The sequence below is a fragment of the Trachemys scripta genome, chromosome 23, assembly GCF_013100865.1.
Source record: "Trachemys scripta elegans isolate TJP31775 chromosome 23, CAS_Tse_1.0, whole genome shotgun sequence".
Classification (NCBI taxonomy): Eukaryota; Metazoa; Chordata; order Testudines; family Emydidae; genus Trachemys; species Trachemys scripta.
In genome coordinates this window covers 8,872,766-8,897,901 of record NC_048320.1, presented here as the reverse complement: position 1 = coordinate 8,897,901, position 25,136 = coordinate 8,872,766, and the positions used below count along the sequence as shown (strand labels likewise).

The following is a 25,136-nucleotide window of genomic DNA, read 5'->3' as shown; positions in this document are numbered from 1 at the left end:
GGGGGCTTCCCTGGCTCTCAGGTGCCCCCTGTATTAAAGGGGCAGTCTCGAGGGGAGGGAGAGGGATCAGTGATGGGGGGGGGGGGTATCAGGCTTCCCTGCCTCTCAGGGGTCACCTGTTTTTTCATCAGCCCGGCCTCTTGTTCTGCCTCAGCCCAGACACACACACACACACACACACACACTTCACTCACAGCGTCACACAAACTCTATGCACAATTGGCGAGGGGTGGGGGGGTTAAAGTTGTGCCCGATGCCACGGCAGGTGCAGCCCTGCAGCTCCCGCGCCTGGTGGCGGGTCCGGGCCCTGCTAACGCTCTCCCCTGTCCTTTCAGCCTGGCCGCCATGGACGCCTTGTACAGCGGCGGAGTTCTGTTTGCCGAGATGCTGCAGGCCGGGCCGCCCTGGCTGGAGCGGTTCTGGCTTTCGGTGACCTTCCTGGCCGATCCCAAATGTATCTTCATCATCTTCTTCCCCCTGGCTTATTTTCTGGACCGGAAGGTTGGGGTGGCAGTGCTGTGGAGCGGTTTAGTCTCCGAGTGGCTCAATATAGTGGCTAAATGGTGAGAAAAGGTCTCTTCCGAGACATTCCGATAGACACATACACAGCTCAGGGGCTGAATCCCCTGCACTCCCCTAGATAGCAGACTCACTGGACCAAGAAACCCATGTGCTCAGGCTGTTATTACTAATGAAACCCATCTTCCCAGTGATCTGTTTTTATGGTGTTCAGCAAGGCACACGCTGGCTTGCCCAGCATCACCGCCTTTACGTGACGCATGAGTCACTACTCCTGCAATAAGGAAGCAGAGTGAGACAAGGCCACTCCCTCCCGCATCATGTGCTTCCCCTTAAAAAATAAAATCTGCTCCCTGCATGGTTTCTTCTTCTGAAGCATCCAGAATTGGCCGCCCTCCGAGGGGGGAAACTGAGCTGAATGGATCCACCAGTCTGATCCGTGGTAGCAGTTCCTACACGCCTATGTTCTATTGACACGTAAAAGTACCCACTCCCATTAGCCCAGCTGTGGGAGAGGGAGCCGGAGCCTGTTTCAGCCTCACGCCAGATGCATCAGCTAAATCCCAGCCATGGGCTCTTTATTACTAGTGACCATGGCAGAGGCAGAAAGATCCCAGCATGACTCCAGATCCCAGGTGGAAAGTGCTGCAACAGCAGCTAGAAAAGTCATCGTGATTACAGGGCCCTGCTCGTGCCACCTGACCCCGCTTTAATACTCGTGGACAGGTGTGTGCTAGCCAAGGAGCAAAGAGTGTGGGGGATCCAACAGGCTCAGGACTTCAGTGGCACCCGACGCTGCCCAGAGCCATGGAAGGTCTGAAGCAGTGTATGCTCCTCCCCACTTTATACATGCTCTTAGAACTGACTCAAAGCCCATAGGAGGCTGTCCATTGACTCTGCCGGGCCCGATCCTATGCCCATCAAAGTCAATGAGACACTCCATTGACTTCAGTGGGCTATGGGTCAGACCCACACAGCTCATAAATGCACCTCTACCCCGATATAACGCGACCCGATAGAACACGAATTCGGCTATAACGCGGTAAAGCAGCGCTCCGGGGGGGCGTGGCTGCGCACTCCAGCGGATCAAAGCAAGTTGGATATAACGCGGTTTCACCTATAACGCGGTAAGATTTTTTGGCTCCCGAGGACAGCGTTCTGTCGGGGTAGAGGTGTATCACCTAGCTCGCCTCTACTTCCCTGCGTTCCTCTTTTCTGCTCTCTCTCTTTCTGCCTCTTCGTCTGCTCGTCTCCCCTCTCCCTACTCCTCTTCTTCTTGAACCTTCAGGCGTTCGCTTAATAACCCAGCAAATAGCAATCACAGGCACGCCAAGCCAGACCCTGATCTCGGTTACACCGGTGCAGACCGAGCGTCGCACCGCTGCCGTGTGGGGAGTTACTCGGGTGTCACTCGGAGCAGATTGGCTCACGTGCTGGACCGTGTGCTGCTGGGAGATCCCTGTGCAGTGGTCACAGGCCTGCTGACTGGGCAGACTTAGCAAAACCAGGAACCAGAATCAGCTGACCCACTTCCTCAGCCCTCCAGAGGGAGAAAAGGACCTGGCTGGCACTGAGGTCACATGTCAGCCCTGATGCACCCTAAGTCATGGATCAGGCTTTGCCCTCAACTGCGTCCCACGGGACTGTTGGCTCCAGAGAGGATGTGGCTTCTGGGAGACTTGGGCTTTTTGTTTTTTAGCCTTCACAGCTCTGTCTCCCCTTTCTGCCCCTAGGCTCTTGTTTGGTGAACGGCCATTCTGGTGGGTCTATGAATCTGGACTCTCCAGCAAGGAAGAAGTCCTGCTTCGCCAGTTCCCTGTCTCCTGTGAAACAGGGCCAGGTTGGTTATTACGATGGCTAAAGTTTCAGCTTGTATGTCTCCAGAAAGTACCACTGCTCTTAACAGCGGTGTCCCCTAGTCCCATAGCACCTTCCTCCCAAAGGATTGCAAAGGGCTCTTCAGCACGTGCACATACACAGGAATCACGTTACCAACCACTGACGTTCCGTGGCGGCTGATTAACATTGCATAGCATTGCTACATAAGAGTTCAGGAATGGAAGTGAAGCATGTGGTACTGAATTGAAACTGCAGAAGGAGTTTAGGGAAGCAGAAGGCAACACTCAGCATAGGAATTGTTTTGGGACCGGCGCTGTTCAATATCTTCATCAACGACTTAGATATTGGCATAGAAAGTACGCTTATTAAGTTTGCGGATGATACCAAACTGGGAGGGATTGCAACTGCTTTGGAGGACAGGGTCATAATTCAAAATGATCTGGACAAATTGGAGAAATGGTCTGAGTTGAACAGAATGAAGTTTAACAAAGACAAATGCAAAGTGCTCCACTTAGGAAGGAAAAATCAGTGTCACACATGCAGAATGGGAAGAGACTGTCTAGGAAGGAGTACGGCAGAAAGGGATCTAGGGCTTATAGTGGACCACAAGCTAAATATGAGTCAACAGTGTGATGCTGTTGCAAAAAAAGCAAACATGATTCTGAGATGTATTAACAGGTGTGTTGTGAGCAAGACACGAGAAGTCATTCTTCCGCTCTACTCTGCTCTGGTTAGGCCTCAGCTGGAGTATTGTGTCCAGTTCTGGGCGCCGCATTTTAAAAAAGATGTGGAGAAATTGGAAAGGGTCCAGAGAAGAGCAACAAGAATGATTAAAGGTCTTGAGAACATGACCTATGAAGGAAGGCTGGAAGAATTGGATTTGTTTAGTTTGGAAAAGAGAAGACAGAGGGGACATGATAGCAGTTTTCAGGTATTTAAAAGGGTGTCATAAGGAGGAGGGAGGAAACTTGTTCACCTTAGCCTCTAAGGATAGAGCAAGAAGCAATGGGTTTAAACTGCAGCAAGGGAGGTCTAGGTTGGACATTAGGAAAAAGTTCCTAACTGTCAGGGTGGTTAAACACTGGAATAAATTGCCTAGGGAGGTTGTGGAATCTCCATCTCTGGAGATATTTAAGAGTAGGTTAGATAAATGTCTATCAGGGATGGTCTAGACAGTATTTGGTCCTGCCATGCGGGCAGGGGACTGGACTCGATGACCTCTCGAGGTCCCTTCCAGTCCTAGAATCTATGAATTTGGCCAGGACAGCTGATTGACACTCCGGTACCATCACTGGAAGCCGAGTCCCCACATTACAGAAGGCCTGCCCACTTAAGCCCCCGGTGCGTCAATTTCCCCATCTGTAAAATGGCCGTGAGGATTCCTACTCTCCTTTTGTAAAATGCCTTGAGATCCACAGATGAAGAGGGCAATAGATGAGGTCATTGTTGTTGATGGTTTTGTAACAGGCAGCCCTAAAAGGAGGCCAGAGGGGATTTCAAATGGGACATTCACAAGCTCCTTCCCTTCTGGTCTCTCGGGTGGCTACTTACACAAAGGCAGCCTCAGATCCACCTTGATTTCTAAGGACTAAGCGGAAATGGGCTCTCGGGGCCCGATGCGACTCCCACTTGTCATCAGAGGGAAGTGGCCTGATGCCGTCCGGGAGGAGGACATTGCCAGGCCCTGGGCATTTATAGAATGTGTCTGTCTGCACTGCTGGACTGACTGTGCTCAGCCCACATGGTCCGGGCCTTTGGGATGGGACAGCGCGGACAGTGCCTCAGCCTTAAGTAACCAGTCAGCTGGGGTCATGGCACGGGAGAGACAGAGCTCAGCTGTAAGGCAATTAATCAGCCTGTGATTCTCAGCAGAACACATTAGTGAACGGTGGGAAGTGAAATCTGTGCCACCAACATTGGCAAGTAATAAATATCACTGCCTGCTTCTAGGCCAGGAAATCCCCGGGAAGGTCGGCATGCTGACAGCAGGCAGTGGGATGAAGGGGAAGCTTGCTTGGCCTTTCCAGCCCGGCTTCCCCCTGGCCCTGAAAGTCCAGCCTCCAGTTCCTTTCCCTGGGATCACCATTCCTTCCCCTCCGCCCCGTGACGCCCCAGTCTCCTGCCCCGGTGGCTGAGTGCCAGCCCACGAGGGCAGATGGCTCCAAGGAAGGTTCTGTTTCCTCTCCCTGCATCTGGGGTGTGGATACTCATGCAGTGAGTGCCAGCAACCAGAAGAGCGGGAGCCCCGAGGCCATTCTTGACCACTCCTCTCCCATGATATTATAGTGAGGGGGGCGCAGGGTAATGCACAAGCCACAGAACCCAGCAGTCCGCCCAGATTGAGGTCATAGAAACAAGGCAACATGAATGCAGCATCTTCTAGGACCGTAATCTTGATACTGCCACCCTTCTCTGGGCTCAGTTCCCCTCTCATGCCAGGGTAACGCTAGCCACTGAGGGCCAGCCCCTCTATTGGGAGCTACTCCAGTAGGTACTCATACTCCACTGAGGATCTGGCCAGGAATCCCTAGCAGGGGTGGTTTCTGCCCAGGCTGATGGATTTTACTGGGGGCCAGACTGGCTGTGTGACTTTTGGTTACAAACACTCTTGCCAAACAGGTCAGTAACCCTTCCTTCCACAAGCAGCTGACTAACACTTAGCTCTTTCCGGGCACATGTCATCAGTAGATCTCACAGCACCTTACAAAGGAGGTCAGTGTCATTCTCTCTTGTTTCATAGATGGGGAAACTGGTCCCCCGTGGTCCCCCTGCAGGCCAGTGGCAGAGCTGGAAACAGAATCCAGATCTCCTGGTTCTCAGTGCCCTACCCGCTAGGCCATGCTGCCTCCAGATCCTAACTATCCTCTCACAGAGACAGGCAGGAAAAGTATTTAACCCCTCGTGTTCCCTTTACGCAGGTAGCCCCTCCGGCCATTGCATGATCACAGGGGCAGCCTTGTGGCCTATTGTCACTGCTCTCACGGCATTGGCATCCCGACACTCCACTAGGTAGGTACCGCAGGGGCCCTGGGGCGGACAGTTCCCCGACACCCCATTATTGGTGGGGTGGGCATTTGCATGGAGGGTGTCGTCACACAGCTGAGCCACGCTGCACAGATCTAGCCTGCGGCATGTCCTATTCCAATGGGTACAACTATTACCCTATCGGTTATACTTCTAATTAGTGTTATTGTAGTGCCCTGAGACCCCCCGATCAGGATCAGGCCCCAGGACCTGAGTTTTCATTGCCCCCAATGTTGTGTCATCCTTTACATATAAGTGCAAAGCAGGTAGAAAGCACGGCCATTCAGACGTGTGAGATGCTACCAGCTTGTGCTGTGCAGGCCAGTGAAGAATCAGCCCCCGGGGTGTCTAAAAACGCGATTGCTGGGGTGAGCGATGCAATGCGTTGGAAGCACAGAACGTTCAAAGACGATTATATTGAGATGGGACAGATGGAATATTCCGAAACTATCGTGTATCTTTATCGGCTGCCTAGCGATTGTTTTCCTGGCCTCATGGGAGAGCGATGGTGCTATATTCCATGCTTCCGAAGCATTGCGTCTCTCACAGCTAGTCATAGTCAAACCCAACATGTCTGAAAGGTGTTAAACCCTGTCTTCACTAGGTGCTAGGAGGGGCTTAATACCATGTTAGCTAATTGTATTATTCAACTAAGCCCCGATTCAGCAAGTGGTCCCTAGTCAGGAAGCATTTATACATGTGCCTAGCTGTTCACTGAGCACTTCAATCTACTTAAACGTGCATCTACAGATAAGCATGTGCATAAGAGCTTTGCTGAGCAGGGACGGACTTAACCAAGGGCTTAAAGCCCAGATATTTAATTGCTGCGCTCAGTGGTGCGACGCCCAACTGATTTAGGAGCCTTAAGCCTGGGCGAAGTGCCTAGACCCCCTTTGAAAACGAGACTTAAGGCTCCTAAATCAATTGGGCATCGCAGCACTGAGTGCAGCATCACCGAAATCCCTTCCAAAGCTGGGCCTTCATGTTTTGCTGGCTTGGGGCCCAAGACAGGGTTTTAGTGAGCGACTGGGAAGCCCCTGGCAAAAATGGGCAGGGTCCTGTCGGAGAATAGAGGGAGGAATGGGACAATTTCCAGGAAATGTAGCGCTTGGACTTTGGCCCACACGCCCCTGTCCCGCTGTGAGCAACTATTGCAAAAAAGGAAACAATCCTCTGAAAAAAATTGGGGGAAGTTCCCACAAATCCAAGAACAATCTCTGTGAAAAAATTCACCCTGTTCTGTTGCAGTTTTCGGCTCCCCTTCGACTATCTTTTTTTGCCTCGCGTCTAAGCGGTTTTGCCCCAGTTCTCCAGCGCCCTGTACCTCCCCCGGTCACTCCCGCCAGCACAGAGCGTTCAGACCGGCGGTCACAGTGCAAGTGACTGCTCACGGTGCAGGGCAAAGGGGATCAGACTCGCTGGTGACCAGGACTGAGCCGTGCAGTGCTCAGGTACCCCGGTGGTACGTACCTGACAGATCAGTAAGGTGGGGTGGCTGGACTGGTAACGCTGAGGTGACAGAGCTGCCCCTTGTGCTTGGCAGGCAGGAGGGCTTGTGTCTTTTCCCACCCAGCTATATAACTCCTATTCCTTTCCTCCGCCCCTAACAGCCGGCTGGTGAAGCTAACCCCCTTCACGGTCTACTTTCTCCTCCTGCTGGCTGTGGGGCTCTCGCGCATCTTCATCCTGGCGCACTTCCCCCACCAGGTGCTGGGCGGCATTGTGGCTGGTTAGTAGATCTGGGGGAGGCTGGCGGGCCTGGCAGGCAGAGGGAGGAGGCTGTCTGGCTGTCACCCAGAGGAAAGGAGGTGGTGACTGCGTTCAGACACTGGCCCCATCTGGGCTGGGGGCTGTGCTAGCCGAGCCGCCTGGCAGGCCATCATGGCTGGCCCAGGTCCCAGCATGGCTTCTATACTCGGTTTCCATGTGGTCTGGCCAAGTTAGCCTGCAGCTTTGCCGTGAGCCTGCGTTAAGCCCCAGGGTGGAGGGTAGCCACCGGGGTCTCATGGGAGGGGAGGCAGCCCAGGTGGGAGACTTGTGCCTCTCCCGCTGGGGCGCATCCATCTGCCATCAGGCTCAGGTAGGTCACTACAATCATCCGCTTGGGGCTGGTGGGCCCTAAGTGTCCGCTAACCCTCCCCTCTCCGAGCCCACCCTCTGTGGCCAGCACAGCTCCCCTTGCCAGGCAGAGGGCAGGCAGTGGGTTACGCTGACCCCAGCTGACCCAGGCAGTGGGAATCCACTCCTCAGGACCTGCTCAGCTGGTGGCATCTGAGCCCTCTTCCCGCCCTGTGGCCAGCACCCTCCTCCCTCACTGCCGGGCAGCATCTAGCTACAGCCCCTTCCTCACCCTCCCCGTCCTCAGGCTGCTGCCTGCCAAGACTCCCTGCCCCTCTGCCCTGTGTCTCTTTGCTGCCTAGGAGCCGCCCTGGGCTGGTTGCTGGAGGCCTGCGTCCCAGCAGAGAGGAAGCTGAGTTTCTACCTTGCCACTTCACTGGCCTTGCTGCTGAGCGCCATTGGGCTGCACTGGAGCATGGTCGCCCTTGGCGTGGACATCGACTGGTGAGCTTCTCAGGGGAAGAGGGTCCCTTGGCACGGCTTCCGATCGGAGACGCCCAGGCCCAGCATGGCCTGACCGGCTGCAGGACCTGAGCAGACAAACGCTCCAGGTTCTCACGCCTCAGGTTACTGGCAACTTCCCATCCTGTGGCATCTTCCTTCCCCGGGGGCTTTATGCACCGGAATCCCGCCCTTCCTCCGGGTGGGACACCGCAGATTCTACAGTCACTCCGGCTGAAGGAGGCAGAATTGCCCAAGAGAGAACATGCCCAGGGACCGGGATAACACCCACACTCTTGGAAAGCGCCTTGGGGAGCGGCGACAAGGGGCCCCTGCCCGGGCCACCCCGCGGCAGGCGGGCGCACCACCGGTGTTTCAGCCTCAGCATCCCCTTGGGCCAGGTCTGAGAAGAGCACAGCTCTCTCCTGGCCCAGTTCAAGGAGCCACCTCTGGGCATCATTTATTCAGAACACAGACCAACAGCTCAGCTATCCAGCTCTGGCTCTTCAGGGCAGCAGGGTCGTTCAGCTAGCCACTCCGCTGATCTCCTAGCCCTCAGCCCCCTGGCACTGGTTCTGCCGCTCAGGAAGGTCAGCTGGGGGCCCCTCACCTGGTCTCAGCAATTTCTCCCTAGTCCCGGGAACGGCCGGCAGAGCTTTCTGCTCTCTGCAGCTCTCCCCTGACCCTGACCCTGACTGCTCTTCCCTGGCAGCTCTGACTCTCCAGAGCTCCACCCTCTGGGGCCCAGGCACCCCCTTTTAAGCCCATGTGGGAGGCAGCTAATCAGTCATAGGTTCACAGAACCCTGCACCCTCTTAAAGGGCCGGTTACCCTCTGGACCTTTTATGACCCCAGAGCCCCTCCCTAGCACTGTCCTAAGGCCTGGGTTCAATGTGGACTCCAGCGGTCCCCCTGAATCGCTCACAGGAGGGCTGGCCCGTTCCTCAGGGCTGACAAGCTCAGAGCTGGGGCGGCAGGGCCGCTCAGTTACTGCCAGGGCTCTTCGTGAAGAGCTGTCGGGCGCTGACGTTTCTCCACCGCTCGTCTAGGTCGATTCACCTGGCCACTAAGTGGTGCTTGAACCCGGAGTGGATCCGCGTAGACACGAGGCCCTTCGCGTCGCTGTGCCGAGACACAGCCTCTGCCGCGGGCCTGGGGCTGGCCACCCACTCCTCCCTCTACACCCAGCTGAGGCAGGAGAGACCCGGCTGGAAGCAGCGAGCCGTGGGCGCTGGCCTGGCCCTCGCCGCCCTTCAGGGCCTGAACGACATGGGGCAGCCGGAGAACATCGTCCTGTGGTACGGCCTGAATTTTCTGAAATACGCCAGCTTCCCGTGGGTGGTGGTGGCGCTTGTTCCGTGGCTGGTGCGGTCGCTCCCTCTCACGCAGACCCGGCCACACTCCGAGTAGCACGTCCAGTGCATCAGTGAGCCAGACAGATGGTGGGTCACTCACCCTAGGGGGCATGGCTGGAACTACCCGCGTACACGTAAACTAAATCTCCCAGCAAGTAGCAGCATCCATCCTCCCAGCTTCCAACGTCACCAGTTGCAACACAGGCCAAATTCTGTTCTCCCGTCTGCTGGTCCAGCCCCCTGCGCGTCAGTGCGGCTGTGCGTGAGAGCAGCTGGCTCTGGGCTAGAGGAGGATTGCATTGGCTAGAACGCCTTGCTGGAAAGCAGTTACTTAGCCCTGCGTTGGCTAACGCAGGTTCTCCTCTGGCTTAGACAGGGGGCCTCACGCTAGAAGGATCCAAATAACCCAGTGGCTTGCGTCTGTCCCCTTGAGCATTAGCACCAAGGAGGTTTATCTGTGCTGGGAACAAGGGCTCTTGGGTAAGCTCCAGACACAAGGCAGTGTGTTGCAAGGCGGGCTGTTTGGAGGACCAGCTGGACCCCTGTAGCTCCAACATTGGTAGCTTCCGGTCCGGACTGCAGAGAAACTGTTCTGGCTGGTACTGAAGACCATGTCCTGGGCATTACACCATCCCCATGCTTGGGACAGTTGTGTGTGGATGCAGTGGGTGCATCTGCACTAGAAAATGTGGTACTCTACTCTCCAGCTGCACTGCTACTACCATAGGCCCATAGAAATGTGGGTCTGGAAGGGACCTCAAGAGGTCATCTAGTCCAGTATTTCTCAGCCTTTTTGATACCAGGGACCATCTTGCTGCCATCCTAAAGGCAGGGAGCTCGCAGGGACTGGCACCAGTCCATGGACCCGGGCATTGAGAAACACTGATTCTAGTCCAGCCACCTGTGCTCAGAGAGGACCAAGCACATCTAGACCATCTCTGACAGGCATTTGTCCAACCTTTTCTTAAAAACCTCCAGTGATGGGGGCTCCACAACCTCCCTTGGAAGCCTGTTCCAGAGCTTCACTACCCTGAGAGTTCGAAAGCTTTTCCTAATATCTAACGATCTCCCTGGCTGCAGATCAAGCCCATCGCTTCTTGTCCTACCTTCAGTGGACATGGAGAACAATGGATTCCCATCCTCTTCGTAACAGGCCTTAACATATTTGCAGACTGTTATCAGGTCCCCCCCAGTCTTCTTTTCTCAAGACTAAACGTGCCCGGTTGTTTTTTTTTTACCCTTTCCTCACAGGTCAGGTTTTCTAACCTTTGATCATTTTTGTTGCTCTCCTCTGGATTCTGTCCTGTTTGACCACATCTTTCTTAAAGCGTGGCACCCAAAACGGGACGCAGGGCTCCAGCTGAGACCTCGTCAGCGCTGAGTAGAGCAGGACAGTTACCTCCCGTGTCTTACATACGACTCTCCTGTTACTACAGCCCAGAATATAGTCGCCTTTTTCACAGCTGCAGCAGATGGTCGCTTCATATTCAATTTGTGATTCGCTACAGATCCCAGGTGCTTTTCAGCAGTACGACCACCTAGCCAGCTACTCCTGATTTTGTCCTTGTGCACTGGCTTTTTGTCGTCCTAAGTGAAGTGCTTTGCACTTGTCTTTATTGAATTTCAGCTTGTTGAGTTTAGCTCAAGGGCACTGATTTAACAGGGTCCTTTTGAATTCTAAGCCTGTCCTCCAGTGTGATTGTTTAATACGGGGCGTCTTTCCAGCCATAGTCTCTAGACTAACATCTAGCGCAGGGGTCGGCAACCTTTCAGAAGTGGGGTGCCGAGTCTTCATTTATTCACTCTAATTTAAGGTTTTGCGGGCCAGTCGTACAGTTTAACGTTTTTAGAAGGTCTCTTTCTATAAGTCTATAATATAGAACTAAACTATTGTTGTATGTAAATAAGGTTTTAAAAATGTTTAAGAAGCTTCATTTAAAATTAAATTAAAATGCAGAGCCCCCCAGACCAGTGACCAGGACCCGGACAGTGTGAGTGCCACTGAAAATCAGCTCGTGTGCGGCCTTCGGCACGGGTGCCATAGGTTGCCTACCCCTGATCTTTGCTAGAGCGTTTTATAAAAAGCCAAGTCATCATCCCCATTTTTCGAGCTAGGGAAACTGAGGCCCGGAGCCATGAAGTGACTTGCCCAAGATTACCCAGCAGACTAGTGGCAGGGCTGGGAACGGAACCCAGGGCTCCTGAATCTCCAGTCACTCTCTAGCCACTAGGCCACACTGCCAGGAAACGAGCAACGTTGTAAGTGCTGGTGCAGACTAGCTGGATACCAGGGATCAGTCGTGCTGGCAGAGACAAGGCCAAGGTATTGGACAAGGTCACGGTGACCCAAGCAACGTCTCATCACTTAGGCGTGACAGGGCCAAAGGCCTTGAGTGACAAGGCCACAGGCCAGCCTCCCTCTGGTGGTAGCGGCACTCCCAGGCTGTAGCTAAAATGCTTCTGTTCACGTACATTGTCCATGTCATTGCAAATCCTCTGTGACTTGAAACACTGGGGGGAGGGGGAGTGATTCAGCCATGTGTTTGTCCAGCACCTAGCACAACAGGGGCCTGGTCCGTGACTGGGGCGCCCAGGTGCTACAGGGTAATGGCCAAGTGCTGGCAGCGTGTATTTATTCCTGGTGTTGAGACCCAAATAAAGGACCCTGCAACTGCCTGTGTGACCCCGGCACCTCATTCAAAGTGAGCCGCCCTTCATCCTCCCCACCGCTGGGCGGGGATTTGAAGGGGCGGGGAGCGTCGCCCCGTCTGGAGGAACTGGCCGTGATGAGGGGCAAAGGCTCCCCACTACCCCACCGGAATAGGCAGTGCACATGGAATTCCCCAGCCAGTGCAAAGGGGGCTGGTTTTCTGCTAGCAACGCATCCCATTTCCGGGCCTGGGTCGTTCTCTACAAACGACCTTCTAAAGAACCAGCCCTGGACCATCATGCAATTCAGCCCCCTGCCAGAGGGGTGGCCCCTCCCATCGAGAACTGGAAACACTTTTAAAGCCTTTCCAGGGTGAGGCATTTGTGGGTGTGGCTTTGGCACTTCGAAGGCTGCCATCCCTGTAGTGCCTCTACTCATTAACCAAGCCCCAACCCCTGTGGGAGCGAGGGCAGTATCAGGTGGGAAACAGAGGCCCGGCCAGTTGAAGCGACGTGCCCCAGTCCACACGGCATCTGGGGCAGAGCTGGGACGAGCACCCAGGTGGCTGGAGTGCCTTCCAGTGTCCTACCGACTAGACCAGCCTTCCGACCCAGCGAGTTGCTCCACCGCCTCTTTCTGCCAACGTAAAAGGCCGTCATATCCCCTTTATGCTACGGGAAACCTCTGAAAATCAGGCCAGTAATCAAAATCCAAGGGTGGCCCCCAACTCCGCTGCGGGAACCCTAATGGAAGTGAACCTCAGGGCTGGTCCGTTCGGGCCCTGGCAGTCTAGGCAGAAAGGTACAACCCCAAACAAACCCACACACGCCAGCGCCACCAGCCGGTATTGCCAGAAACAGTTTTATTTACACAAGGACAAACATTGTAACAGATTACAAAATACTCAACTGAAAACCATAGCGAGAGCGAGACAGAGAGCAGGGCAAAAAACCAGAAAACCAAAACCAAACCCTCAGACAGAAACAGTTCCCACCCCGGAGGGGGGTGGTGGCATTTTGCAGCGTCCAGGGGACAGGAACAACAAAAACGGCACAGACCACCCCCAACAACGTAATACTGCCGAGACGGTGTGAAACTCAGAAACGAGACCATGGGACACAATCCACCCATGGACAAACACTTACAGGTGTCCAATGGAGTCATGGCTTTTTTTTGCAAATGAATGAAGAACAGTGCCCTGGCAGAAACTTGACACCCCCATACTGCAACCGAGACAGACTGCAAAGCGGGGGGAAGTGGCTCACTGCCTTCCCCCCCCCAAATAAAGAAACTCATTACCATGATGAGGAACAATGTGACCAAGGGGAAAATGCTTTTCTTCTCTCGGTTTCTTTAAGACTGGAGGGTTTTACGAGCAGAAAGGCGAAACATTCCCCCCTCTCTTCCCCCCGATCTCTAGGATCAGTGTTGGATTCCAACACAGTTGAGAACAGAGTTTGGCTTTACTTGGGCAGAAGGGGCTAAGCTGTATTCAGGTGCTGAGATCGGACGGGCCCGACTCCCCCGTGCCAGTCGTTTGCACGAGTGCACTGAGGGTGTGAAACAGGCCTGGTCTGATCCGGTAGCGTTTTACACCCAGATGACTGTGCGAGGTGCAGGGGGAGGGTGAACAGGGCCCTCTGGTTACTGGTACATCAGAAAGTCGAACGGTCCTACCCATACAGCCATGTCCAGGTGACAGTTCCAGACGGCTCGTCCCTGGGCCGGCTACACCGGGACTGCGTTGCGGAGCGGAGACGGGTTTCGGCCAGCGTTTTGGAACTGGATTAGAACGATGCCATAGCGCGGCTAGAAAACAAGCCTGAGGTCCCGTCTACACTCCGGAACGAAACAGGGTTGTAACCGTGGGGGGGAGGCGGGGCAGTTGTATCTCTAGAGCAGACAGGGCAGATGAAGGGAACTGTGCTACCATCGTGGCAAGATCAGGGCAACATTTAGCCAAGGTGGGTAGGAGGGGAGGTTCCCCACCCAAAGAAGAGGCAGGAGCAATTGCTGCTGTTGGCCCGTGGGGTCTCCACTGAGTGGGGGATGGCTCCTGGGGGCAGCCTGGTTTGGGGGGGGGGGGGCAATTAAGAACCAGCTTGAGTCTTTCAAGGGGCTCAGCTCCCGTGATAGTGCCGTGTTCGGGGCCTGCCACGTGGGAGCCAGCTGTGGTGGCCGAGCTGAGGGTGCCTTGCTTGGTATTTCCAGCGGTTGGGATTAGAGCAGAGAACTCGGGCTCTGCCTGCCCGGCGGGCAAGCCACTGCCAAGCCGTCCCAGGGAAGCGGGGCTCACGTTTGGACAGGGGTTCTTGGCAGAACGGACCTAGCGTGGCTTCTAGGTGGGCCTTTAATCAGGAGAGCTAAACCTTGTAAACCACCCTGCTCCCGGATATGCCCTCTGGAAACCTGGCAACGACCTCCGTGCTGGTCTGGGAAGGGGATCTGGGAGCTCAGTGGAGACAGGGCCTCGAAGGGACCACCCGTGGCTTCGAGTGACCCATCGGGACCCTTCCTCCAGTGGGTTTGCCCAGCAAGGGGCGAGCAGAGGGCTGAGAGCCCTGTTCCAACTCCCTGAGTGCTGAGACGAGCTATATTAGACCCTTCTGTGCCGAAGGTCTCCCTGCCTCCGGGCGAGAGCCCAGCCGAGAGCAGCGAGCCCCTAGTCTGGGAAGTCCTGCCGGGGTTTCCACATCTCCTGCCTTGCCAAGAGGAACTGAGCCATTGAGCATGGGCAAGCTTCCGCAGGGCCAGCTCTGCCCTGAAGGGGGCCACCCTGGCAGGGCAAAGGGGAATTCAGTCCTGGACGTCTCTACCAAGACAGAGGAGTGGCGCCAGGTGGGAAGGTGGGTTTTGTCACATGGGCAAAATCCACCCCCCGTGTTGGCCCCCCGGGGCCGTGCTCGGAGACCCTGTCTCACTGCACGCCCGCCCGCCCGACTGGGCGACGTCTCCACTAAGGGTGGGCAGCTCAGAACCGAACGGAGCCTTCCAACGTACAGCACCTGCTCGCTTTGTATGTCACGCCTCAGTGCTGCTCAGTGCCAGGCCGGGCTGGCGAAAGGCGGAGATGAAGATCCGAGCCAGGACCCTGGATGACCTGCCCAAAAGGTATTTAGAGACGAATCTGACATCCAGGCCCTGCAGCTAAACCTCCATCACCGGGACCCTACCGAGCACGGCTACGCTGCAGTGCGTCACCGGGACCCTACCGAGCACGGCTACGCCGCGGCGCGTCACCGGGGGCCCTACCGAGCACGGCTCCGCCGCGGTGCGTCACCGGGCCCCTCCCGAGCACGGCTCCGCCGCGGTGCGTCACCGGGGTCCTACCGAGCACGGCTCTGCCGCGGTGCGTCACCGGGACCCTACCGAGCACGGCTCCGCCGCGGTGCGTCACCGGGGCCCTACCGAGCACGGCTCCGCCGCGGTGCGTCACTGGGGCCCTACCGAGCACGGCTCCGCCGCGGTGTGTCACCGGGACCCTACCGAGTATGTCTACGCTCCATTGCAAACGCGGGTCTGTGGGACCCAAGGCTTGTGGACTCAAGCCCGTGCTTGTGTGTCCACACTGTGTGGTAAACCTGGGTTTACAGGTGCTGGACCTGGGGCTCACAGCCATGCTAACGGGCCCACACTGCACTGGGCAGGACTTCTCACTCGTGGCTGCAGCTTGAACTGCATCCGCACTGCAAAACGACAGGGCTTGGACCCGAATCGCAGTGGCACTCCGGCTCCCACTCCTCCCCCAACCGCCCCAGGTAGGTCCTAGGACCAGGGTCCTGAGTGCTTGCTGACCCACCTCAGACTGATTTGTGTGTGGATGGGCCCAAATGTGAGTCTGAGCCTGGGTTTACAGTCCAGTGTAGACAGACCCATAGTCACTGCCAACCTGAGCTGCATGTGAACCGACAACCACAGGGACACGCGTTGTACCCTAGAGTCACTGCTACACGGACCCTGCCACCGCTGCAGGTTTCCTCAAGAAGCCACCAGGGAGAAGCTACTCAGCTGCCAATAAACCAACCCCTCTTGATTCTACCCCTGCTCCTTCTGCCTTTAACTGCTCCTCAAGAGTCTGAATAGACCATCCGACCTTCGCCACCAAAGCTAATGGCCAGCACCGTGCTGGAGAGAAGGGCTGGGATGGGGAGCCGGATAAGAAGATCAACCTGCATAAGTCCCCCCATCACCATCCCATGCTAGGGAGGATCAATGACCCATCTCTCTTTGTTTCACCTGAGTAAAGTCCACAGCTCTCTCTAGGGCACTGGTTTTCGGAACAAGAGAGCTGGGTTTCTTACTCACACGTAGCCAGGCCTGGAGTCTGGCCTACAAGTGAGGTGAGCTGGCAGGCGGTGCCCTGGCAGGTTTAGCCACACGCCAAACGGCACGGCCCCGGCTAAGGAGCAGTTGCGATCTCGCCAATGGAGCAGCACTGGAGAGGCCTCTGCAATGGGCCAGGATCGGAAATGCCCGGCAGCTTGAATGGCAAAGCAGCTCGGCCCTAGCACGCCCGTCCTTGGGACAAAGCTATCCGAGCACGGAGCTCTTGGGTAACCAGCGCTGTTTGGCTAGGTCTTGCTTTGCTACCCGTCTGCCAGAAGCTCCTGGGGGTCCCAGGGGAACTCTCTTCAGAGCCAGCCAGGCGGAGGCCAAGGTGCATAGATCCTTCTCCCCTCGAAGGGTGATCGAGTTGCCCTACAGGGGAAGAACCAGTTTAGCACCTGGCGGTACTGAGAGTGAAATGTGCAGAGCTCTAGGGAGCAGACCACCATCTAGTGTTCACAAGTATGTATTGCACTAACTCACCCCAGCTCCGCTCAGTTAGTGTTGGGCACAAGAGACAAGTGGCTGGCTTGCCTCTCTGTTTCAGGGGCAGGGTGCCGCAGCTGGGCAGCAGGCGGGGAGCCTCGTGCCCTGAGAGCGCTTCGACGCTCCCTCTCGTCCGCACACCCTTGCGCTGGCCTGGGCTCGTGCCGTTGGACCTGACGGCTACGAAACAGTTTGGGGGAGGGAGGCAAGTAAGGCCGTGAAAGGGGCCCAGCACTCAGCCAGCCACTCGGGGACGCAGGGGCAAAATCTGATCCCCACACGCAGGCTGGAAGGGGCTTGCACTGGGCTGTGGGAGCCTTGTAGGGGAGGCCACAAAGGGCCTGAAAATCACTGCAACCTGCAAAGGGAGGGTGACGTGTCCCAGGGGTATCTCTGGGAGGGGCAATTGGCCCTGTCTGCTGTCAGGGCTTGAACCCCAGCGTAGACAGGGCCTTCGTGAGGGAAGTTCAACACAGCTACTCCCACTGCGGTGTCGGGGAGAAGGGATCTGAGCCGGGGAGAGGAAGACAACTGACGACAAAGAAGGGGCCTCTGGCAGTGGGACAGTCCACCCCAAAGCACTCAGGTTTGCCTCATCAGAGGGGCCAGCAATTGTCTCTGGGGCTGTTTGGATCTGGGTCTAGTACTGAGAACCCGACGGGAGGGGCAAACTGCAGAACCCCGCAGCAGCCAAGGGTTCTAGATCCACCCTGCCGCTTCCCAGAATGCCTCACACAGCGGCGAGCGGCACGGAATCCTCCCGCATCACTTCCTGTAGGCCAGGGTGAAATTCACCCCCCTGCCAATGCAACATGTCAGCCCCTTGCCGCCCTGCGCGGGGGCCCAGCACCAGACCTAAGCACCACTACAGTCTCTGGTCAGCCGACGGTCATCGTCCTATGCCTCCACACCAGGACAAACCTAACCCCCCCCCCACCTCCCCCCAATGACTTGTATCTCCTTGCTACACAGCCAGGACACGTGGGTGTCTACGAACAGGGCAGAACAGAAAGGTGAATCCAAATGCTGAGATGATCAAAGAGGCCATTCCACAGGGAGCCCCTGGGAGCAATAAACCCAAAGGGAACGGTGACCCCGACAGACCTCATCAGAGGTTTCAACCGAAGAGCAAAACCACACGACACGCAGGCTGACATCACCCGAAACTTAGAAATCCCGCCGCCGAAGAATCATTTAAAACAAAACCACCCAGCTCTGTCCTTGGTGCAAATCTCCGGCCCCCCACCACCCGACTTTCCAAAGGAAAAGCATGTGCGGTGCATTTAAAAAAATACTATTAAATAATACATCTGTAATAAAATTATATACCTTTGTTTTTTTTTTTTCCTCTTTTAAAGCTAAAATCCTTCTAAGTTCTCTTAGGCTGGTGAAGTAACAGGAAAAGAAAAATATTTTTTTTTTCCTTTTTTTTCTGTTTTTTTGTTTTTGTTTTTTTTTACGAATGGACAACGGTTTTTGTGCACACGAGACAAGAAATCAAATTATTTACAGCGAGACGAGGCTTTGTGAAAACAAAACCAAAAGAACTTCCAGAAAGCATTGGTCGTGAACATGGATGCACAGTGGCTCTCTTAATTACAATGGGATTAATTACACAGTGTGTGTGGTAGGAGAAGGGAGGGTTGGTTGGGGAGGGAGGGGGTGATTGAGAATCAAACAAAAAGTGTGACTCTCTTCCCCTGTCCCGTATTTATATATGTATAGCTCCCTCTGAAACGGTAACTCAAAAGAGCAAAATGAAAATCACAGGGAAATTAAGGCATTAAAAAAAATGACTTAATTAAAGGCACGAATATTTCCTTTCTCCTCCCCCAGAGACCGTCTTCAGTTAGCATTCAGAGTCACTTATGTCTCAGAAACACTTCAACACGATTGACAGAAAGATGAATTCAGGTGTGAAGGTTTAAAAAAAGAAAGCACGCAAGTCACAGAGCTTGGATTTCGGTGTGAGCGAACCAGGGGAACGAGAAAAGAAGAGAGAGGGAGAGAAATCAGGACGGTGTTGCCGTTTGGATTTGAAATCAGCCGGGTCGTCTCCTCTCTCCTGAGCACAGAGCGTAAAGGACCCCAAAGTGAAACAGTTTCTTGTTTCGCTGCTACCGTGTGTCGCCAAAGGGAAGAACGACGGAGAAGTAAGACAGGAGAGGAGGAAATCAAAACCAACCAAACCCCTGAATCCCAAAGGTGCGGGGACAAGACTGAAATGCCGGTGGGGTCAGCTGCTTGGAGACGGACACAATCACACACACGGCTTTGTTGTGGAGTCGAGTGTGACTTTTTTTTTTTTTCTCCTCTTTTTAATAGAAAAAAAATTCCTTTTGGAGGGGGAGGGGGGGAACGAAATCACAAATGACCAAAAAACCCACAAAAAAGTGACAGCTACACGACGGCTTGGCACTTCACAAAACAGGCTCCGCCTCCATCGGTTCATCCACTTGTCTAGGGGCAAAGAGAGAGACACCAGCTGTTAATATGGGGCGGGCTTGATCTTAGGCAGAAGGTTGTGTTCCAGGGACGGATGGTCCCCGGCATTCAGCGCACACAATTGGAGCCCGGACCGTCCGAAGAACCCAGCTCCCATTTAGGTACCTATATAAAGGCCTGATTCTCAGAAGGCCTCATCACCCGGTGATACAGATGACTGGGTTTTCCGAATAGCTCTGCCCCCAGCATGCTGGAAAATGTGTCCCTCTTGCAAAGGAGTGAGGCTGGGGATAAGTATCTGTATTTGCTGTCTGTCTGGTCTTAGCGACTGTATGCTCTTTGGGGACAGGGATGGGCTGTGTATTATATGTGTACAGCAGGGATGAAAGTAACTTAAGGGACTTACCGGTACACAGGGCCGGGGTCCTGAGCAGGGGGGCGGGGCCTCAACCGAAAGGGGCGGGGCCTCAACAGGAAGGGGCAGGGCCTTAAAGCCGCCGGAGCCCTGCGGCTCGCAGCCACTACCCCAGGGCTCCGACAGCAGGGCGCTGGCTGCTGCCCAGAGCCCTTTTAAATCGCCAGCCTGGGGAAGCTGCCCCCGCCAGTACGGTCGGCTGTGTACCGGTACGCCGGACCAGACCGGACCGCCTTACGTTCACCTCTGGTGTACAGCGCCTAGCGCCACAGGCTCGTAGGTGCTACAGGAACACAAATAAAAAGGAGACGTGCCAGGCGCAGGGAGACTGCACACACTGGGGATTAGCTCCGGATTTCACCAGAGTCTGGCCAAATGCAGCCAAGGATAGCTGAGTTTTTTGGCCCTCGAGCTGACCCCAGGCCAAAACTCTGCCAGCATCAATCCCAGCCCTGCCTCTGTGCCTGGGGGTCTGCACGGTGACTGAAACTGAGGCTGATTCTCCCTCTAGACCAGGCCAGTCTGAGCCCCCTGCCTGCTCGCTCCCTTCCGCACCAGGCGGGTGGGGGGAGAAACGGGGCAGAGGATGGGTGTGTTGGAACATGAACTTCGCCATGGTACCACTTCGCTTCCTGCTACCTTCTGTCCTGCGAGCGGGCAGGGGAACATGGCCCATGATCCCCTGTCCTCCCCGTCTCCCCCAGCACTTAGTCCAGACACGCCGCAGCAGATCAGACCCCGCAGTGTTTGGTTGCTGGGACATGTTTCCCACCATCCCGGCTCCACCAAAGACCGGAGGAGTTTTGCTTGTGGTTTTTGGGCACTGGGGTCTTTCCTCTGCGGCGTGTTATTGGTCACTAGCAATGTGAGCGGGCAGGAGCTCAGCCTGAATCCACGGCAGGAGGACAACGGACCCCACGGCTTCACTTTTCCAAGGGGCCTCAAGCCAGCCACAGCTCCCCTGGGCCATAGGTGCTGACTCCGTGGGTGCTCCGGGGCTGGAGCCCCCACGGGAAAAAATTAGTGGGTGCTCTGCACTCACTGGCAGCCAAGCTCCCCTCCCCCCCGGCCCCCCCTCCTTCCCTGAGCGGGCCGCGTCCCCACTCCTCCGCCTACCTCCCAGCGTTTCCCGCCCGGCCGCCGCCAAACAGCTGTTTGGCGGCGTTAGCACGCTCCAGGAGGGAGGGGGAGGAGCGGGAACGTGGCACGCTCAGGGAAGGAGGCAGGGAAGAGGCGGGGCTGAGGCGGGGATTGGGGAAGAAGTTGGAATAGAGGGAGGGAGGAGGCGGAAACTTTGGGGAAGGGGTTGGAATGGGGGCGGGGCAAGGGTGGGAAGAGGCAGGGCAGGGGCGGGGCCTCATGGAAGGTGTGGAGTGGGGTGGGGGCCGGGGGCAGAGGGGGCGCGTCGAGCACCCAGGGGAAAGCGGGAAAGTCAGTGCCTATGCCCTGGGCCGAGACTTGCCCAGGTGGTGTAAGTGGGCGAGTAAAAGGTGGTGGAGGGGTCGAGCTGTCTCACAAGCCAGGGCGTGCAAAGGAGAAATGGCCCCTCCCCTAAGCCCCCCCACTCTGAGGTGCCAGCGGGAGACACTGTCCCAGTGACACGCTGCCCAGGGTGAATTTCACCTGCAAACAGAAATCCCTCGGCACGCGCCGAGCTGGGCAGCGAGTCGGCCGGATTGATCAGTTCTGCACCACTGCCCTCTACTGGATGGGTGCGGAACGGATCAATTCTGTGTCATAGGCCCTGTACAGATATGGGCTAATGGAAATTGTCCTTTAGCTGAAGGGCCTGTTGTTCGGATGCAGGAGGCTTGGAGCTCTATCCCCCGGCCACTGCGAAGTTTAGAGCCAGATCGAGACACGTACACCTCCAACAAAAATGCTATCAGAGCCTGGCTCCATGAGCCAACCGAGGACCGTGCTCGGGCCCGCATTGCGGGGCTACAAGCCAGCAGGCTAATCCGAACCGTAAGCAACAAGGTACAATACATCCAGGATGCCGAGGACGCACAAAGGCCGAGGGTGCCGCGGGGGGGTGGCCGTACCTGGGGCTGCAGTCTGTGCTTCCTTGTTCGGCATCGACCGAGAGCGATGCCATGGCACTTACTGTCTCTGCCTCCTCGGCTTCTCCCTTCTGCGCTTCCAGCAAGGAACAGCTGACCACCGAGGCACAGCGCTTCACAGAGCTCCAGTGCTTGCCTGCAGGCCCCGGGAGGGAGTTATTAGGGGCGCCTGACAACCCCACTCGGCCCTGCCCCATCCCCCTACAGCGCCCCCTGCTGGGAGAGGCTGTGGCTGGCATAGCTGGGAGCTCCCCCCACAGCCAGCGCTCCTGCCCTCCTCCCTACAGCGCCCCCTGCTGGGAGAGGCGGGGACTGGAGTAACTGGAAACTCCCCCCAGCGCCAGCGCTCCTGCCCCACCCCCTACAGTGCCCCCTGCTGGGAGAGGCAGGGACTGGAGTAGCTGGGAGCTCCCCCCACAGCCAGTGCTCCTGCCCCACCTCCTACAGTGCCCCCTGCTGGGAGAGGCAGGGACTGGAGTAGCTGGGAGCTCCCCCCCACAGCCAGTGCTCTTGCCCCACCTCCTACAGCGCCCCCTGCTGGAAGAACAGCTAAAGCCTCCTCATCCTATGACCCTTTGCCCACCCCCAGCACATCCGGGACTCGCTTTTCCTATCCCACATCCCCGGAGGGCGTCAACTGAAGGGATTCCTCCAACCCCTCCCCAGACCCAGCGCCCTGAGCTACCCCCCCACCCCCGCCCCACTTACTCTGGATTTCAATAACCTTCTCCAGCGTGGCCACGGCATTTACATTTGGCTTTTGCTGCAGGAGAGCTTGATCCAGGGGGTCCAGCTGGGAGAGAGTGGGGTGGGGAGAGAAGAGAGTCTCAGAGCGAGTCGGGGGCATGTTCTGCATCCTCCCCCTCTCCCCACCCTTGCTTCCTTCAATTCTATTTCCCCCGAGGGGGGTCCCCCCTTCCCGCATCATTATTATACAGTGACATCATCATATAAAAGCTACAACAGTCATAAGATAGGCCCCACCCCGGGACTGGGATGGGCTCTCCATCCACAATGGCCTCCCCTAGGGAGGGCTTTTCCGATTGGCCTCAGTTTGCTCCTGTTGAACTCAATGGGCGTTTTACCAGCAACTTTGCTGGGAGCGGAGTGAGGCCCAGGCTGAGCACTTCCGAAAACCTCGCCCCTTGATAGGGTGGCGGGGGGGGGGGGGGGAAGGGCTTCTTAGCGGCAGATGGGACCCGCCTGTGCACTTCAACTGCAGGATTAGGACCATAATTCCTTTATTTTTAAAAGCAAGTGCCCTTCCCAAATGCCCCCTTCCCCTGGTAACACACTGGGAGGGTTTCTAGTTCCAGTCTCCTGGCTGGTTCTACTGTCTGTTCTCTTTTTCCTACTTCCCTCCCGATCCATGGTGATCGTCAGTTTCACGCTTGTTTCTGGTCAGTTTCACGGTTCCTGCTGTTACCTGGCCCAGCTGGGATCAGAGGTTTTATGGCCAGTCTGGAACCAACCTGACCTGTGGCACAGCCCCGGCCCTTATCTTTCACCCAGACTCCCCTGTATTAAGACTTTCGTTAGATCAAATCCACCCTCGCGAGGCTAAACTCTTAGGTGCCAACAGCAGGCAGGGAACTGGAGAGACCTCCGGGGCCGCCGATGGCAGGGAACTGATCAGGTGAGAGACACCCGGAGAATCCCAGCCCGTAATCCATAACCCGCGCTGCAGACAGAGGTGAACCCCCCACAAGTCCCTGCCAATCTGAGCAGCGGGGAAATCCTTCCTGGCCCCAAATCTGGGGCTCACAGTGATCCTCAGCATGTGCGCAAAACACCCCAGACAGGCATCTAGGAAGAGGATTCTCTGTCCCGCCCCGCCACTCCCCGCTCCAGTTCAGTGTCGTGTCTCTGATGCTCCAGAGAAAGGCAGAAAAGAATCCCAAAGCACCCAGGGTACATCCAGCCGGTTGCTAGACACGGCAGGATTCGATTGTAATCAATAAAGGTCGATCGGCGCTGATTTCAGCTCCCATTCAGCCGCGCACTTAAGCACGCGATGAAATCCGTCTCCAGTCAGGACAACACTTAAGCACGTCTGTGCAGCGCCTAGCACCCGGCCCACTGGGGGCTCACAGGCGCCCCTGTAATACCAACGAGAAGCTATTCGGCGCACGGGCCGAAGTCCTGCTGAGTGAGGTGGGTGAAATCTCACGCCAGAATTTCACCAGGGGATTGAAGCACCTGTTTAAAGTTAACTGTCCTGAAGAGAGATGCTTTCCTGAACGGGGGCTGTCGGGCCCAGTCTGGGGCCCACTTTCCCCTCTATGGCAGTCAGCTCTTTGGGGCAGCGACGGTCGCTTTGTTTTGTGTTTGCACAATGGAGGCCCTGCGACTGGGGCTCCTAGACGCGGCTGTCATGCAGATACTAACTGATCTTGATTAATAATAATATTTATTGTCTGTATCACATTAGCCCACCCCAGCCCAGGTGCTGCACAGATACAGTCCCAGCCCAGAAGGCTAAACAGCAGGTGGGAGGGGAAACTGAGGCCCAGAGATGAGCCCGCGTGGGCTGCGCCGGGGGGGAACTCCACTGACCTCCACGCCAAGCAGGGCGGAGACACAGGCTTCTGAGGCGTCGCAGATGGCTGTCAGGTCGTGACCTCCCTCCAAAGCCAGCACCACGCGCCCGCCGGCCAGCTTCATCAGCTGCTTGGTCAGGTGTCCGAAACCTACAGGGAGGGGGAGAAACTGCCGTGGTCAGTGTGGGACAAGACCCTCCCCTAGCAGAGTCCTGCAGCACCCAGGGGCACTGGGATAAGAGGGGCCAGTGAGAGAGAGGCGTATGGATGGGGATAAAGAGACAGATAGATGGACAGACAGGTATGCCTGTATGCATGGAGATAGACAGACTAACCGTTGCTCACAACTTGGGGATTGCAAAGTGCTTTGTCAGTAGATTAAACCCCCATTTCACAGATGGGGAAACCGAGGCACGGAGCAGGGCAGTGACTCTCCCCCTGTCACCCAGGAAAGCCAGGTGGGAGCGCAGTCAGGGGTACAGCCCGGGGAACCCCACCCTGCGGTGCGTTAAACCATTGGGCCCACGGTGCCTAGAGCACTTCTCTCTGTATTAGCACCACTGCTACGGGGGCCTGCAGGGAGCGCAGGAGAACCAGGTGCAGCCCAGCTCAGAGACCCTGGAGCGGCTGGATCCTAGCAAGTAGAGACACCCAGGGCTAACCCAGCAGGGGAAGAGTTGGCTCCCGCCCCCACCTGGCTCCAACATCCCTCCCCAGGCCAGGCCTGGGAATCAGAGCTCCCACTTCAGTGCTCAGGGTCCCCCAAGCCACCGAACCTGGAAGATGAAGCGGGAGCGAGTGGCACCCGGACCCTGTGTCAACCCTCTGCCCGGGGGCATTTCACCCTCCAGGGGCTTTCCCGCCCGGGGAACCAGCACTTGGATTGTGGACAAATGGGCTGGCGAGAGGCGCTGT

General features: G+C 56.3%; 2 protein-coding genes across 9 annotated transcripts in view; one reads left to right on the top strand and one right to left on the bottom strand.

Annotated features, from left to right (window-relative positions):
* The first annotated feature begins 91 nt into the window (after positions 1-91).
* Positions 92-18,729, top strand: G6PC3 (glucose-6-phosphatase catalytic subunit 3). Of its 3 annotated transcripts, none has more exons than XM_034755936.1 (7): positions 92-563; positions 2,253-2,359; positions 5,277-5,367; positions 6,993-7,111; positions 7,803-7,944; positions 8,991-9,239; positions 18,595-18,729. In XM_034755936.1, coding segments are annotated over exons 1-7 (927 nt in total). In that variant the 5' UTR covers positions 92-345; the 3' UTR covers positions 18,596-18,729. The 3 variants fall into 3 exon arrangements, with proteins under 3 accessions (XP_034611827.1, XP_034611826.1, XP_034611825.1); XM_034755935.1 differs by lacking the exon at positions 18,595-18,729 and adding an exon at positions 17,731-18,082; XM_034755934.1 differs by lacking the exon at positions 18,595-18,729 and having other exon boundaries at positions 93-563; positions 8,991-11,142.
* HDAC5 (histone deacetylase 5) overlaps positions 12,790-25,136 on the bottom strand; it is a 107,479-nt gene continuing 95,132 nt past the window's right edge. For 5 of the 6 annotated variants that reach the window (XM_034755930.1, XM_034755933.1, XM_034755931.1 and 2 more), the window contains 4 exons: positions 24,238-24,371; positions 22,390-22,474; positions 21,664-21,817; positions 12,790-19,218 (listed from right to left, as the gene is read on the bottom strand). In XM_034755930.1, the coding sequence (XP_034611821.1) occupies positions 19,179-19,218; positions 21,664-21,817; positions 22,390-22,474; positions 24,238-24,371 (413 nt within the window). In that variant the 3' untranslated portion in view covers positions 12,790-19,178. Of the gene's footprint in view, positions 19,219-21,663; positions 21,818-22,389; positions 22,475-24,237; positions 24,372-25,136 lie in introns of those variants that run through there. The other variant, XM_034755932.1, reaches the window with a different exon arrangement.

What these genes read in the sequence shown, in the direction of transcription:
- G6PC3 (XM_034755934.1), top strand. Translation starts at nt 346, where the DNA reads ATGGACGCCTTGTACAGCGGCGGAGTTCTGTTTGCCGAGATGCTGCAG. An exon ending in CTCCTGTGAAACAGGGCCAG is followed by an intron (nt 2,360 to 5,276) that starts GTTGGTTATTAC and finishes CCCTTTACGCAG; the next exon opens with GTAGCCCCTCCGGCCATTGC. An exon ending in GCTGGGCGGCATTGTGGCTG is followed by an intron (nt 7,112 to 7,802) that starts GTTAGTAGATCT and finishes TTTGCTGCCTAG; the next exon opens with GAGCCGCCCTGGGCTGGTTG.